The sequence below is a fragment of the Prunus dulcis genome, chromosome 1, assembly GCF_902201215.1.
Source record: "Prunus dulcis chromosome 1, ALMONDv2, whole genome shotgun sequence".
Classification (NCBI taxonomy): Eukaryota; Viridiplantae; Streptophyta; class Magnoliopsida; order Rosales; family Rosaceae; genus Prunus; species Prunus dulcis.
In genome coordinates, this window is record NC_047650.1 from 11610697 (window position 1) to 11626668 (window position 15972).

A 15972-nucleotide genomic window follows, 5' to 3' on the forward strand; every position below is an offset into this window, starting at 1 on the left:
ACACCTTTAAAAAAAAAAAATCATCCAACTAACCCAAACCCAAATAAAATATGTAACTAATCACAAGACCTAAACAACTTTATAAACAAAATTAACTTTTTCACACGTGCTTCTGCGTCTGTGAGACTTTTTTTTTATAAAAAATTTAAATTTATTTTAGAATTAAAAAAGATAATGGGTAGTTGTGTTCTATAAAAATAGGATCCATTATCTGATTTTTCTTTTAATTTAATTTAATTTAAATATGAAAAAGTGTGAATTTACCATAATATCCTCATTTAATTAATAATTTCAATTCTTAATGTTTACATTAACTAAAGATATTTTATGATGTTTCAAATATTTCATAATTTTCTTTTGCTATATATATAGATTAACGAATAATAACAATAAGGCAACATCCCCAAGAGTCCAAAACAAGACATTTTTTAAATCAGACATTAACATTTCGCTTTTATGACACTCACAAGGCAACCACAAAAAAAAAAAACTCGGTCCACCCACCATAACCGTGACGCCGTTACCGATAACGGAAACCAGACAAGGGAACCTAACGACTCTGTTAAAACAGACATCGGCTGGGTCCCACTTCGGGGTGGGCCGAAAGACCTAGTCAGCTTTTCAGCCGAATGGCTTTGAAAATGAAAACGTGGCGGCCTCACGCGTCGAGTAGCGAAGGTCGGTAGGACCTTTCGCTCGCTCGTTATCTTCGTCTTTGCATGTATATAAACTCCCCCTCCATTTATCACAACACCCACGAAACACAAGAAACGGATTTAGAGAGGGGAAATTTCCAACAGTGCGGAAAACACCAAAAAATACAACCTCCTTCTTCTCCCCCCCCCCATGTGAGGTAGAAGAAGAGGCCAAAAAAGAAAAAAAAAGAAAAAAAAAAAAACTAGTGTTTTTCTCTTTCGTTTTTTCAATTTTTAGGGGATTTTGATTTTTTTGATTTGTAGTTATTATGGGAACTGAGATATTGAGGCCTCAGGATTGTCTGATCGAACGGATCAGAGTCCCTCCGGCGTCCTTTGTGCGCCGGAAGAGTTACTATGGCAACCCCGTACCTAACCAGAATTACGTTTCTAACCCTAGACCTAGAAAACAGGTGGTGCGCTCCGACCCGAGGAGGATCCACGTGCAGCCGGCGGTGGTCTCCAAGAGATCCAGCTCCGAAGACCTTCGCGGCTTCAAGATGGAGAAAGTCACGATCTTGAGGCGCGGCGAGTCGCTGGATTCGAAGACGAAAGGAAATAAGGGCGGACTGGTCGTGACCGGGACCGAGAGGTTGGGACCCGACCCAGAAATGGTGCCGAAGCAGGTGCGGATCGTGGATCTGAAGCCTCCGGTGGAGGGAAAGACCGACATGTACGCCGGATCGGCGTTCGCGGTTTCGCCGGAGCCAAGTGCGCTCCCGCTGCCGTCGTTTTCGAAGAAGAAGCAGGTATCGAAGATCGTCGACGGTGACTTGGCGACTCGAGACCTGCGGCGGTTGCTCCGGTTGGATTGAAAAGAGAAGATCCGGATCCGAGGACCCGAAGAAGGCCCCGACTGGATCTGGATCCGAAAAACGGTTCTGTCCTTTGTCGTCTCAGTTTTCGAGGTAGGATCTGTCCGTGATTTTTTTAAACGGCGGTGGATCTTGAAATCTGGAAGACGACGGGGGCGAATTAGTAATTTATCTAAAGTTTGTCACTTGGTTGGTGTAGCTAATCTTATCAGGTTGTTATGGGAAATATTGTGGGGTTGTTAATGAAGAATTATGTGGTATATTGGTAAATTTAAAGTTAGGATGGGGTGGGAAAGGGAAGATGGAAGAAGAAAAAAAAGTGGGAAATGGGGGGTTGATTTGTTATATTTGGGAATTGGGATGGTTTGGTTATTTAGTGAGTTTGATGTGTTTTGTAGGTTGGGCTGTAAAATGTTGAATGTTTTTCTGCTCTGTTGGGAATTTGTCAGTGGGTTTTTATGTATAATGTATTGTAAAGAAAGATAAAATTTGGGCAGAAGAAGAATTCTTAATTTTATCTTTTCATTTTAAACTTGTGTTTTTCTATTTTTTTTTTTTTTGGGCTCTGCAAGTACTTTGAATTCCTCTCAAAACAGATCAGAAACCCAAAATCCCAAACATAAAGATCATATTTTAAAGAAGACAAGGGGGATCATTAAAGCGAAGTCACAGATTCCATTGAGTAGGGACTTTTTGTGTCTTTTGTTTTTTTATAGTCTCAATGAGTTTATGTGAATTAATCTAATCTACGAAGAGAAAGATCCGAATTTGGGTCTTAGGGGACATACTCGGACTCACTGTTCTGGTCGATTGGTCTATAATCCACATCTGCTCTGCAATAGACTCTTGAATGAAATAGATTGAATTGTACAAGCAAGCATCCTCTCTTGTTTTTGAAGTGTACATGTGTGCAAAGAAGGAAAATTGGTGGCCATGTGAGCAACATCTCCTAAATATCAGAATCTGAAGTCAAAGTCCACATCCATTGCCCAGGCAAACTTTTCCAGGAGGAATTTGTTGAATATCTGTGCCAATGGAAAATGGTCAAGCATATAGCATACCCTAGCTCATACAAACCAAACCAATTAGCAAATCTTTTAACAAACCTACCTTCTCAAGTGGAACTTCATGTCGCTTGCACCATGCAACAGTGATTCTGGGGTCAAGATAGTTGGTCTTGGACGTTCCTAATGCCACTGTTTTCAGATCCTCTTTGGTTCTCATGTCCGCTTCCATTTTTTCAATCTTTTCTGTCGTATTAGCTATCTTCTTCTCCAACCTGTGTCAATCGAAAAATACCATGAAAGGCCATATCCAGACATGATGAACACTAAGCAGACAAATGAAGTAAACTTACGCTTCCGGGGTCAAGTTTCTCTTTCGCTTCCCATTGGCATCTTCCAGCGGAGGCTTTCCCTTTCTGACCCTGTCCAAATCTGTTTTCAGCTCTTTCAGGGTGCCCTACAACCCCGAAAAGAGAATGAGTTCCAGAGCAAGAAATAGGCAAGCATTTCAATACCATGAGTTTATAAACCTACTCAGATTAGGTGATTACCTGAAGGCCACCAATCTTCTCCATTAACTTAGACATCTGTGCATCATGAGACTTTGAGACAGTACGTTGATGATTACAAATGATGGCAACCTGCAACGAATGCCGAAAATCGTAGATTGCACTGAGTCAAAAGGAGCATTGCTATAAACTTAGTACAAATTCTCAAGGGATTGACTGCTATACCTCTTTGTTTGCGTGCTGATAAACAACAAGTTTCTCTGAAACATCTCCCTCTCTGGTTTCCTTGTTCAACTGCCGTCAGGCCAAGAAAAAAAATAAGGAAAAACAAATCATCATAAAAGGAAATTGAAACAGGGAGAGGGGCAGGAGATTAACTTACTATGTTATCCAATGTGATCGATGCATTGTAGGTACGGAAAACTTTGGCTGTAAGGCCAGGCATCAGTTCTTTCAGATGAGCATTCAATTTACTGGTATCCAACTTGTCAAACAGATCATCATTGCCACGCTTCCCTGAAGCGAATAGAAAAAAGAACAAAGTCGAACACATTCTTTAGCTTCAATGACCAGAAAAAGAAGAAGGAAATAGGCTGAAATTATAAAGCCACCAACTCACCAGCCTGGAACTGTATGATTGCTTTGTAAACAGGAACCTCAACTTCAACAGTATTTTCATATCTGATTGAATCTTTACCAAGGAAGTTGAACTGAGATTATAAACAACAGAGTTGACTGGTTATTTACTGGTGATAAATACATTGGCAGACTACCTGCAATGACTTCAAAAAATTTCTATAACAGCAGCAAGGCATTACCTCCAAGGAGTTGGGGGCAATTGCTTGTACATTCTCTACTTTTAAAGTGCAGCAACCAACAGTATCGGCTTCATCATCCTCCTGCAGTAGATCGATCAATAAAAAACAATCATAAACAGTCCTGTCCACTTCTTTGTGGACAAATGGTTTAAAACTTTGAATTGCATGCTTGCTCTACCTTCTCATTGCCGGCCCTGAGAGCAAGTTTATCGATGAGATAGGTAGCAACTGCTATCTGCCGCTTTGCGCCATCTTTACTTGTAAAATCCTTAGTGTATGCAGCCCTGATGTTTCCTATGTAGTCCTGCACTCAAAATAGCAGGGTTTTCATCAATATGATGGCAAGCATCTTCTATGTTATCCGAAAAAACTACTATCTTCAAAAGTTTAAGGGCATGTTCCCATTTAAAAAACCTTCAGCATCCTTGCTTTCTCATATTTCTCCTTGTCACTTTGCCCCTTCAAGGAACTACTAGGTGACAGAAACACATATTTGAATAACTTTTGGTTGATTGGATCGTTCCAGAAGGCTAACCATGTAACCATATTGTCATGCCTTACTTCTTTCCAGCTGCATAGATCAAATGTATTGATTTAAACTCCAAATCAGTTAATGAAAAGCAAAAACTATCATAACTTCGGAAGTAAATGAGTTCTGTTGTTTTAACAAAACCTTTCACCAGGGATGGGACATTCTGGAATCGGGGCATCCTTTCCTATATTGATCGTAACATCGCTTGGACGAATCCGCCGTTTCAGCTTTCCCAACTGATACCATATATAACAAGAATTAACGGCAACATATGCAAAGAAAACTCAGAATCAGTGTAAACACTTCAACAGATAGCCACCACATATCAAACTATCTCATCATCGACAAAACTGAAATCTGTGTCACAGAGAAAAAAGAAATATCAAACAACCTTTGGATGCTCCCCACGGCCTCGGAATAATCCAGGTGGTTCAACTCTGAAGTTTCCAACCTGTGTTAAGATTGGAACCAGAAATCACTAGGCAAACTACTTATTTAATGATAAAATGCAAAGAACAGAGCTAAGCTACTATTATTCAACAACATATTAATTGACATAGCAGATCTGCCATATCCACAATCAGAAAAGCACCATAAGTTTTGTAGATATATTGCAGATGGGCTAACCAGATTGCAGACTAGGTTACAGGGGAAAAAGCAATCAAAAAGCTAGTGATAACCTTCTCTTTCACACCATCAACAATAGCCCACATATACTTCTCCTCTTGTTTCAGTTTCTCTTCCTGCAAGGCCTTTTTGTCCTGCATCAACACAAACTCCTTAAGAATTTTGCAACAAGAAGGAGGTATAAGGAAAATCAATGAATTCGAGCTAGCTACCAACTTACTTCCTTACTCAGCTGTTTCTTTTTCTCCTTTTCATTCTGATACCAGTCATATATTGGGGTATAATCACAAGCATCCAATTTCTGAATTACATGCCTCTTCCCAAGCAACTTTTGCCAATCATTCCAGAAATTGTTTCTGAATGTTTTTTTCTGCACATATTCTGTGTCCTTCATCAAGGCATACATCGTCGCAACCTGCACTTACAAACTTAAATCATCAAGGAATTATAATATACACAAAACAAGAAATATATAGATCATCGAAAGAGTGAGAGACAGAGACCTCCTCTTGTTCAGGAGTTAAGTTGGCTGGCTCCCCATTGTAGAGCATCTTCACCCCATGAGGCTTGTATGGAGGTGGGAAGATGACACCATTGTGAACTAAAGTAGCCCATTTTTCCTGCCCATCATTAGAGCTTGGCGCCACCTTCGTTGATTTAGAATACTTCGAAAAATTTGAACCTTTTTTGTCCTTCTTGATCGTTTTCTTGATTGAAGATGAACCCACTTTTGTTACCTTTTTTGGCTTTGTCAATGCCACAGATGATTTATTATCTGACCCGACTTTCTTAGCTCGATCGGCAATTGTAATGAAGTAATCATCCTCCTCTTCCTTTGCTTCTTTTTTGGCTGACACCTGCTTGTTCTTTGCAGAAGTAGAAGATTCCGAAACTTTTGGCCTTTTAACTGAAGACTGCTTAGAGACGTTGGCCTCATCTAGAGGCCTCTTACCAGAGACCAGAGAAGAAGTTTTCTTCTGAGGTTTCGGCTTCATTCGAAGCCTTGATGACAAAGGTTTGTCATCCTCTTCCGAATCAATAGAAGTCTTACTTTCTTCTTCAACAGCGGCAGGCTTAATCTGTTCTGATAGCTGTTCTGACTGACCCTCTAATGAAGCTGATGCTATTGAATTGGATACTGGTGAGGTCCTGGCAGATGAAGTTGAAGCTTCTGGGCTTGATAATGGAGATTTTACTGGTGATGACTTGGTTGATGGAACCATCTTACCCTTTTGCAACACTTGAGTTTGGACCTTGTGTATTTAGATGCATGCAATCCTTGTTGTCTTCTCTATAAGTTTTCTTTATATTATCAAAAATTCAATTTCCAAACACCAGATAAATGTGAAAGAGAGAGCTGCGTACATAACGAGATCAGATAAATGTTGCAGGGAATGAGGGAATGTAACCCTACATTTCCAAACACCATAATCGTAAGAGAATCAGAGAGGATATCATAAGCATACAATGGAATGCACAGAGATCAAACCCTAATGGCGCAAAAGCAAAAGAAAGAGTCTTAAGGAAAGGCGTACTTGTTCGTCAAGGAATAAATTGAACTTGCAGCTTCTGATCTCTAAAGTTCAGCACAAATATGAAAGTAGGGTGTGAATATTGAACAAGGATAAAATACAGCATTAACAATTTAGCAAATTAGAACCGTTACTTAAAACACACATACAACAACAGGAAACATAAATTACATGTTCTCCTACTTTCTGAAAAAAAGGAAAAAAAAAAATGGTTTCCTATTTTTAAGGGAGTCCCATGTTTACTTTTTAAAAATAATTAAAAAGAAAAAATGGTAAAGCAGGAAACTCAAATAGAAATTGATCAATATATGTAAAGAAAAGTGCAACGGGGTTTTGTCTTGAGACTATTGGTCTGCAAGTCAAGGACATTTTCATTGGACTAGACCTGGTTGAAAAAAAAAGTTACAACAATAATAGTAACTAACTGACAAAAATTAGAGCAAGTTAGGATCGGGCCATAGAGCCTAGGTAACGGTTTTTAGGTTAGGTTGGGCTTATGTTTACAAACCTACTTGTAAAATACAAATTCTATTATTTCAAATTTATGTATGATATAAGTCAAAGAGTCACAAATGGTCCGTGCGATTTGAGGAAACTGTAACTTTAGGTATTGTGGTTTGAATTTTGTTGATTTTACTCATGTTGTTTACTTTCGTTACTGATTTAAGACAAATATTCCATTTCAGCCCATTTTTATAACTTGGGTGACTTGTAGTCCGTGCAACCAACTCCCGCATCATGCATCAACAGACCTAATGTGCAACCACGCATTAAGCTCATCACATGAATATGTCATATTAGAATCAGAGTATGCAAACCCCAAAATTAATTGACCATTAATAAAGAGGCTCAATATATTGTTATGTGAGGCTTAGAATTCTAGATATGAGATTCTCTGCTCTCAAAACAAAGGATACACATAGCCCAAATTAGTCTAAGAGCATACACAATCATGCTCTCTATTTTTCAGTTAAATTTTAGCTAAAAACATATAAAAGTTATTTTAGGAGCTCTCTATAAAATTTAAACTTCAATCATGCTCTCTAGTTTAGGAAGTCATAAATGCTATAACTCTTTTTTGATTGGTTCATCTCTATTAAAAAAAAAAAATAGTTAGCATTAAATAAAGTAGCATTAAATTATAGGAAGTCATTAGGAGTCATTTCTCTCTCCTCAGATTTAGGAGCTCCTAGAGGTCTTTCTATTTTAGGAGGTGGATAGGGAGCATGGTTTGTAAGAACCAAAACCAAAATATCTAAAAATTAAGATTTCTTTATTCTACCCAAAAGACGATTTTGCCCTCGCATATTTTAATGGGAGAAAATTTGACTTTTTGATCGAGAAAGAATTTGGGAATTTCGCTTGAGCCGTTGCGTAGAGCACGGCGAAACGAGTCCGTAGACACGGAGTAGACCCGAATTGGAGTTGTAACGAAGAAGATGCGATCAAAATACCGCGAAGGGCAAAACGGTAATTTGGAAAAAGTCAGATTTTATCTCTTCCTTCTCCCTTCTCTCCCGTCGCGACTGCCGCCCCCCTCCCTGTTTCAGTTTGAGCGTGCCGCCGCTACAGGGCACGGCGACCTCCGCCGTTGGTGCCAATCGGTCCGCCTCGCCGCCGCCTCCCTTCCTCTACCCGTCGCCGGCCTTGGACCGCTGGGAATTGGTCGGAAACTGGCGATTTCCGCCGGTTTTTCATCCAAACTTCATCTCCTTCGTTCTCCTTCAATTCTCCACCAAATCAATCGAGTAAGGTATGGTTTCTCAGCTATTTTTCTTGCTCTAACTGATGGTTGGCTGGGTTTAGATCGATTTCACCTCTAGATTACTCGATTTTCAATTTTAAAATCGACCGAACTTCGGCCACCGTGATCGGCCATTTCCGGCCACTTTTTGGGGTATGTCCAAGAACAAAAGTGGCTCCAAATGGGGTGTTATACCTAGGATAGGAGTTTGGAGTCTTGGTTCCGAGATTTTTCGACGAACCCCAATCGCTTTGGACACCCGAACCTGCCCGCGCGTGTGGTGGCGCGTGGGCGAGGGTGGTGGAGCGACTCTGGACAGTTTTGAGATCCTCGTGTCGTCACGAGCGCGTAGGATTTCGCGGATCTCGATTCGGAGTCCGTTTGAGCCCCGAACGGATGTTCCATATCGCGCGATTCTTGGGTGCAGTGTCGTCCAATCGTCGGATCGCGCTGAATTTTGGATATGTCGGTCTACGTGATTCCCGGATCGTGTAGGATTCTACGGATTGTGAATCGGAGTCCTGGATACTCCGAAATCGCGAACCCTGGTGCTAGGGTTTTGATTTTAAGCGATAACGCGATTTTGGCCAATCCGACCGTCCGTTTAGGACCAAATTCGCGGAACATGGTTCCTTCTCTGTAAGGAACCTTCAAGGAAGCCTAGATTGGCCATCGGAGATCGTGGACCCCACGGGTCCCGGATCGGCCGGTCTGGTGGGTTATCGCTTAGTTACGCGTCGGGTCTTCCAAAATTGATTTAAGTGTTTAAAAGGCTAATGTGGGCATAGGAGTAACTTGAATTCGAGTGCATGTATTTCTAGGAGCCGGGGCAGGGTGTTTAATTGAATTCTTTTTATTTTAGCAGTTTATTAATTTATTATTCTTGGATAATCAGGCACCAGAAGTCCAGTTAACCCACAGGAGGGACCTTCGAAGGGTCCAGCTAGCTCGGACCAGCTGTGAGTGGACTTTTCTTTCTTAAAAGATTTTATAATTATATTTTCTATTTGATCTTGAATAAGTGATATAACATGAATTTTATTGAGAAATATCTTTACTTTTTTTTATAAAAATTTAGCCGAATAAACAGATTGGAGATTCTTGATACAGAAAATAGTAATTTAACTCAGATTTACCAGAGTACAGAGGATATCAGATTTTATCAGAGATAGTTATTTTAGACCACCATGTACCCACCCTCTATTTGGTGATTACCCAGAGTTGGACCGATGTCTACGGACATCCAGTCCGATTTCAGTTTATGTCAGTGCACTTGACTTCGCCTCACGAGTTTCGGGGACGCTCGGACCGTGAGTGCCAGGATTTGCGGCTCGGCAGACTTGGTGTCCCGAGACCTGCCAGGATTGCGGCTCGGCTGACTCTGTGTCCCCGAGACCTGCCAGGATTGCGGATCAGGCTGACTACGGTCCCCTGCATCCTGCCAGAGCGGCTCGAGTGGACTTGGTGTCATCGAGACTTGCCGGCGGATCAGGCTGATCATAGTTCCCTGATTTCGCCAGTTTGCGGCTCGAGTAGCCTGCGTGACGCCCGAGACCTGCCAGGGGAATTGACGGTTATTACAGGGGTACAATTAGGTGGCAGTTTTAAAGGAGTTTAAGCTTTTTAATGCAGTTATTGTTTCACTCATTTATATCAGTACCTTCGATACTCATACATGTGTTATACCGATATATCTTTGTTCAATTACGTGAGCATTTATATAATTATATTTATCCATGTTTATTTGAATGTCTCAAGTTTGATTATGATCAAATCATAGCTTTTATATCCCTATGTTTTTCAAACGGGGGTTATTATGTTCTAAATTGTTTTCACGAACATTATTTTTGTCCACTCACAATTTTAACCTTGTTTTTCGCCCCCAGGCCGTAGAAGTACGAAGGAAACCACTCGGGCCATCTTCCCAGCTATCGCCCCACCACCAAAGTGTAGGATCTCGTTGTAAATTTCTTATAGTTCTGTAAATTTGTATAGAAATGCTCTGATATCTTGTTGAACATGAGAAACTGGAGTTGAGATCTGTTGGTTGAGTTAGTCTGGCAGTTGGTGTGTTATTTGAGACTGTTTGACAGGTGGAAGACTTTGGGTTTGGTCAAAATACAGGGGAGACTCTGCCGAATTTTCGGCAGAAGTCTAAGGGAAGTTTTAAAAAGAATTTGGAAAGAGAAGGGTAAAAAGGTCATTCGTGCCCGACATGCGCCAAGTGTCGGACACGCACAGGATACGGCTCGATTTCCAAAGCGAAAATTGGGTCGGGTCCTGTCATGGTTGGAGTTGTATTTTTACAATTCTTCCCTAAAATTTGTCTAAGGAGGTGGTTTAGAGAGCCCATTGTGAATGCTCTAAGTAGCTTAAGTAAACATCAGCAACAGTAGCCCATCTGATTAGTCTAAGTGACATCACTTGATAATAATTGAGAGAAATTTACCAAATTTAGCAACTCCCTTAACCGAAATTAATTTTGGCTTCCTGCTTACTCCAAAACCCATACATTTGCACTTTGCTAGTCTAATAACAACATTAGTTGAGCATTACCTCATGCACTGCCCAAAAAGGAGATAATATATGAAATTAAATCATCACTGAAATTAGTAAAGTTTAACACAAGGAGAGAAACTTATTTATATGTCGGTATTCCTAGTCAATCACATATGATCATTTATTTTGAGCTTATTTATTGTAGTGCCCCCTGAATTGTTTCAACAAAATTTTCCTGTTTGCTCTAACAGCCTCCAAAACCGTTTCCTTTGCCCCGGCTTCAATCCTTTTGGTTTCTTCTCTCACTACCTCCATAACACTTTCCTTCAATTTGTCAGCAAAATTTTACTCTCTGCTGTCTCGGAAAATTGAAGAATTGAGTTGGGGAAACCCCAGCTCCAACACCTTTGACTCTCCCACTATGCTCAAGGGTTCCCAAAGCCCAGGTCAAAATATTGTTGCTCCTAGAGACAGTCAGAGTGCCCTCGGAAACTTGTTTTTTCAATTTATAAATCATCCTAAAAGAGAGAGAGAGAATGTTAGTGAGTGAACATATTGTAAAACAGATAAAATAAACAACTAAATAAAAAATATTAACCGATGTGGTAAATCAATAAAGACGACGAGTTATTTAAAAAACTGACGCAGTAATTCATTTTACACGTCTCGTTGTGTATGTATTCTAACGTCGGTGTATGAAAAAACTGTCGTATAATTGACATCCAGAGAAAAAAAATCTTAACCAAAATATTCATGGATTTTCAGAAATAGTGTACAAATCAATTGTAGAGAGAGAGAGAGAGAGAGAGAGAGAGAGAGAGAGAGAGAGAGAGAGAGTGTGTGTGTGTGTGTGTGTGTGTTTGTGTGTGTGTGAAGAAAGTTTAAAACTTTAATTTAAAATGTCTAACACAGAAATATAAACTGTCGTGCTAATTCAATACAGACGTCGGTTTTCAAAAAATATTAACGTCATATCAATTTTAAAACGGCGGTAAATAAAAATCGTTGTGGTGTTTCATGTCTAACGACAGTTACTAAAACGAACGACGTCTAAATGAATATGAAGAAAGTTTAAAACTTTAATTTAAAACGTTAACTCAGAAATATAAATTGTCGTGGTAATTCAATACATAAGTCGGTTTCATAAAAATACTTACGTTATATCATTTTTAAACGGCTGTAAATAAAAACCGTTGTAGTGTTTCATGTCTAACGTCGGTTACTAATACGAACGACGTCTAAATGAAAAATAAAACCTCTGTTTTACAAATTTAGAAAAGAGTCAATGAGACTTACGATTAATTTTGCCTTCTCTGCAACCTTTGGATTAAGGATGCTTCACTGTTTATCTTCTCTTGCCTTCTTCCATAGTAGAGAAGAATCGATTTCTTCATCGGACATGGTTTCTTCCAATTGGTCATCCAAACCAACATACCTTTTCGAGACAACCTATGGTTGTACTCGCATTTTTTCCTCCTCTGTGACTGCTCAGAATGCACAGCCTCAAAATCTGGGGATAATCTTGAAGCTACAAAAGCATCCCATTGCAATTCCTCTATGAAGTTATAAAGCTGATGAGGTTCTTTTAACTTCTCCTTCTCATTTGCGAATGGAAGGATAAACTGCCTAGTTAAGGTAGACTTGAAATCCTTCCATTTTTTGGCGTCAGATGACAGCACCATCTTCTTGCTCCATTCCCCAACAACATAAGCCATTTGAACAGCTTCCCAAATCTGCTCCTTCAGGTCCTTGGGCAATTGAATCCATTTCTTGTCCACAAGAGGGACTTTGGTGTGTGCCAAAACACTAATGTAACTCTGCATCTCACAAGAGGGACTTGGTTTTGTCTTGTATGTAATTCTCACACCACGTCAAATACAAGACAAAACCGTCGTCCTCACACGACATGATACTAAGGGACTAGTTATTTTATTCAAACCAGTGAAAGATTTTTTCCTTTTGAAAGAAGTCTTGTTTCCAGACTCGTTCTTAAAAAAAAAAAAAAAAAAAAAACTTCAAATGATATTGAAAAAAGAAAAAGAGAGTGAGAAAGGCTTGCAAAGAAAGTTTTTTTCGGAAGTAAACTTTGGAGTTTTGGGGACGAAGACGAGGAAGATGAAGAGAATTAGACACGCAGCTTTTGGGAAATGAGAGGGAAACTGAGAGGAAATTGAAAATGTTTATCGGTTAGAGAGAACGTAAAATTTTAGGTTAGGTGGCGAATTTTTTTTTTATATTGTCCCAAAGATCAATACGACAACGGTTCTTACAAAAGCCACCCTAGTATGTCCTTACCACGACGTTATAGTAGGAGAAACCGACTTGGTTAGTAATAAAGCCAATTGACTTTTTGTACTCCGAAAACGACGTGGTTCTCTGGGCACTGCACTTCAAAAGTTTACTTTTGAAGAAGTGATATTATAAGTTACCACGTCGTCATTTTATGCATAACCGACGTTGTTCGTTATAAAGTCGATGAATTTAGTTTACCAAACCAATGTGGTTATTTTATTTATACAACCACAATTTATTACTCACTGACGTGGATTATTTTAATTAGATGTCACTACGTGTAATAGAACCGACGTGGATAGTGAAGATTATTTGTATAAATATGGTTTTTTCACGCGCTTTTTCACTTTCTGTTTTCAATTAGGGTTCCAACTTCTTCTTACCCTTGGCTCTGTCTCACCTTTTTGGAGGCAATAGTTTGGATGTTGATGTGTGTGTGCGTTTGTGCATCTGAAAGACACAAACACGCACACATCATCAACTTCTAAAAAAATTGTCTTTCTGAAAGCAAATGTTTTGGATGTTGATGTGTGGCTGCTGCCTTCAAATTTTAGAGGCAAATTTTTTGGATTTTGATGTGTATGCGCCTTTGTGTATCTCAAAGACACAAAGATACATACATCGTCAACTTCTAAAAAATTGTCTCTCTCATATTGGTGATTCGATTATGATGAGGAATAGAATTCCCAATGGTAAGATTTCATTCTAATTTTCTTGTTAAGACGGTTTTCTATATAAACCGTCATGGTTTTTACAATTCTTGTCATTCTGTTGATCTACCGTCATAGGCTACAAAAAACCAAGAAATAAATCTTAAAAAGAAATAAAAATTAAGACGTTGATTTACAGATAAGGTCACACGTATAAAGCAAATAAATACGACAGTATTTTTAAGTTCATTAAATACGACAGTATTTTTAAGTTCAGGACGTGGTAAAGTAATATTATACGTTGTTAATTGAACAAAATGACATGGTTTGTACAACTTACCCGGATAGTAGAGTAATAATACCGTCGTAGTACACTTTGAATAAAATGTCGATAAATTTATCTTTACTGTCATGGTACATTGACTTAACATGCTGATATTTTGTAATATACCGATGTGGATTCCTTTGAAATTAGACGACGCTAGCTAAGAAAATTTGGTCGTGTTTATTTAGGGGTAAACATGGCGGCTGTTGTTGAAAACCGTAGTCTTTACCTACATCAGTGGCTTCATAGCTGCTGTCGTTGTTTTTGGGCTTAGAGTTTAACTCTAAAGAAAACCTTTTCAATAAGATGATGTTTTTTTAATTTGGTGCGTCGTTTTTTAAAAACATCCATGCGAATCTCCATTTTTTAGGTGTTTAAGTTATTCATCCATGACGGTTTTATATTCCGTCGTCTTTTCAAACACAACGACAGTTTTTTGATCTACCATCGTTGTTTTCTGGTCGTCTTTTTCACTTTTGTAATAGTATTTATTTTAATTTTATCACATGATAGTATATAATTAGTTGATTAGTTTAGAATACAACCACGGTGGTATCCCGTTACATCGAAATTGTTCTAATATGTCTATATGCACGGCATTAACCCAAAAAAGAAAAGTATCTCCATGCCACGGCATGATATTGTGATTCCACACATGTGCAAGATCTAAAATATGTTGATTCCGTACTAAAAAAGATAATACACATATGTTGATTCCTTGCCCAAACAAAGAAAGTTTATTTTATTTTTTTCAATTACCGGACTTGTTCAAAATTTTTTTCTTCCTTTATTTATTGTAGTAGATAGTATACATACATCACTCTATATTCTATCTTCTATATTAGGAGGAATATTAACGTATGTTGATTCCATGCCCAAAGAAACAAAGGTTTTTTTTTTTTTTTTTTTTGAAATATCGGATTAAGACTGACCATGGCATGATTGTTCAACATGCAATGGTCACACCTCTTGTGAGGATGTTGCCTTATGCGGTAGCGTTACTTATAATATCTCCCCACTCACATGCCGATCATTAATGTAATAGTCACTCATGCGATTGATAAATGTTTAATTCGTGACATAATTCATTATGTTAGTCTAACCCTACCAAAGTGTTTGAATTGTAATTCATTTCTACAGTTGATTAGTGATCTGACTAATGGCAACTTGCATTGGTGCGATTAATTGTACAAAGGTTTAATGTATAGTTTGACACGCTTAATTATTGCCAATAAGTCATATGCATACATTACAATATCAAATAATGTATTGTTTATTAAGAACTCGTTTGGGACTGCTTTTTTAGAAAACACTTCTGCTCATAAGCACTTTCAACAAAAGCGTTTTTATTATAAAGTCGTTGAAAATTTCATAAAAAATTGACGTGCTTCCTGAAAAAGCACTTGGGAGTGCTTCCTGAAAAAGCACTTGGGAGTGCTTCCTGAAGAAGCACATGGCAGGTGCTTTTTCAAAAAGCTCTTCTGTGGCCCAGAAGAACTAAAATTTTCTGCCAAACGCCATTAGAAGCGTTTTCGGTTGTTAGAAAGCGCTTTTAGCCCTTCCAGAAGCAATCCCAAATGTGCCCTAAGCGAATAATACTACTCTTACCACATTTATATATCACATTCCTATACCACTTTATATGAAAGATAAAGTGAACACCACATCAATTAAAATTAATTTAACATTTTCTTTTCTTTTATGGTTTATTGATACTTTTTAATTGATGTGGTTGTCCACTTCATCTGCCACATAAGGTGATATGAGAATGAAGTATACAAATGTAATAAGAGTAATATTACTCTTATTAAACAGCCATTGATAATAAATCAAATCTCTTATATAAAGAGTTCGTTAAAAAGTAGATTGTCTTTTGTTAGAATACGATTTCGTAGGATTGAAACATAGACAATACAACTTAATTTCTCTA

General features: G+C 38.5%; 2 protein-coding genes across 2 annotated transcripts; one reads left to right on the top strand and one right to left on the bottom strand.

Annotated features, from left to right (window-relative positions):
* The first annotated feature begins 738 nt into the window (after positions 1-738).
* On the top strand, positions 739-2042 carry LOC117635033. The gene has a single exon (XM_034369364.1). The coding sequence runs from the start codon at positions 965-967 to the stop codon at positions 1508-1510; it is 546 nt and encodes a 181-aa protein (XP_034225255.1). The 5' UTR covers positions 739-964; the 3' UTR covers positions 1511-2042.
* A 305-nt stretch (positions 2043-2347) lies between these two features.
* LOC117613911 (DNA topoisomerase 1 beta-like) lies at positions 2348-12598 on the bottom strand. Its single transcript, XM_034342527.1, has 16 exons — positions 12211-12598; positions 5504-6240; positions 5221-5415; positions 5054-5134; positions 4765-4824; positions 4515-4609; positions 4256-4412; positions 4020-4145; positions 3842-3922; positions 3643-3733; positions 3406-3539; positions 3249-3317; positions 3066-3155; positions 2868-2971; positions 2621-2789; positions 2348-2535 (listed from the first exon to the last, which is right to left on the bottom strand). The coding sequence occupies exons 1-16, from the start codon at positions 12596-12598 to the stop codon at positions 2467-2469; spliced, it is 2646 nt and encodes an 881-aa protein (XP_034198418.1). The 3' UTR covers positions 2348-2466.
* Between the last annotated feature and the right edge of the window lie 3374 nt (positions 12599-15972).

Bases quoted from the DNA above. Each gene is read 5' to 3' on its own strand.
- LOC117635033 (XM_034369364.1), top strand. From the start codon at position 965: ATGGGAACTGAGATATTGAGGCCTCAGGATTGTCTGATCGAACGGATC.
- LOC117613911 (XM_034342527.1), bottom strand. From the start codon at position 12,598: ATGCAGAGTTACATTAGTGTTTTGGCACACACCAAAGTCCCTCTTGTG. The intron at 3,734-3,841 runs GTAATGCCTTGC...TTATAATCTCAG, and splicing joins TTGCCCCCAACTCCTTGGAG to TTCAACTTCCTTGGTAAAGA. The intron at 2,972-3,065 runs GTAATCACCTAA...TCGGGGTTGTAG, and splicing joins AGAAGATTGGTGGCCTTCAG to GGCACCCTGAAAGAGCTGAA.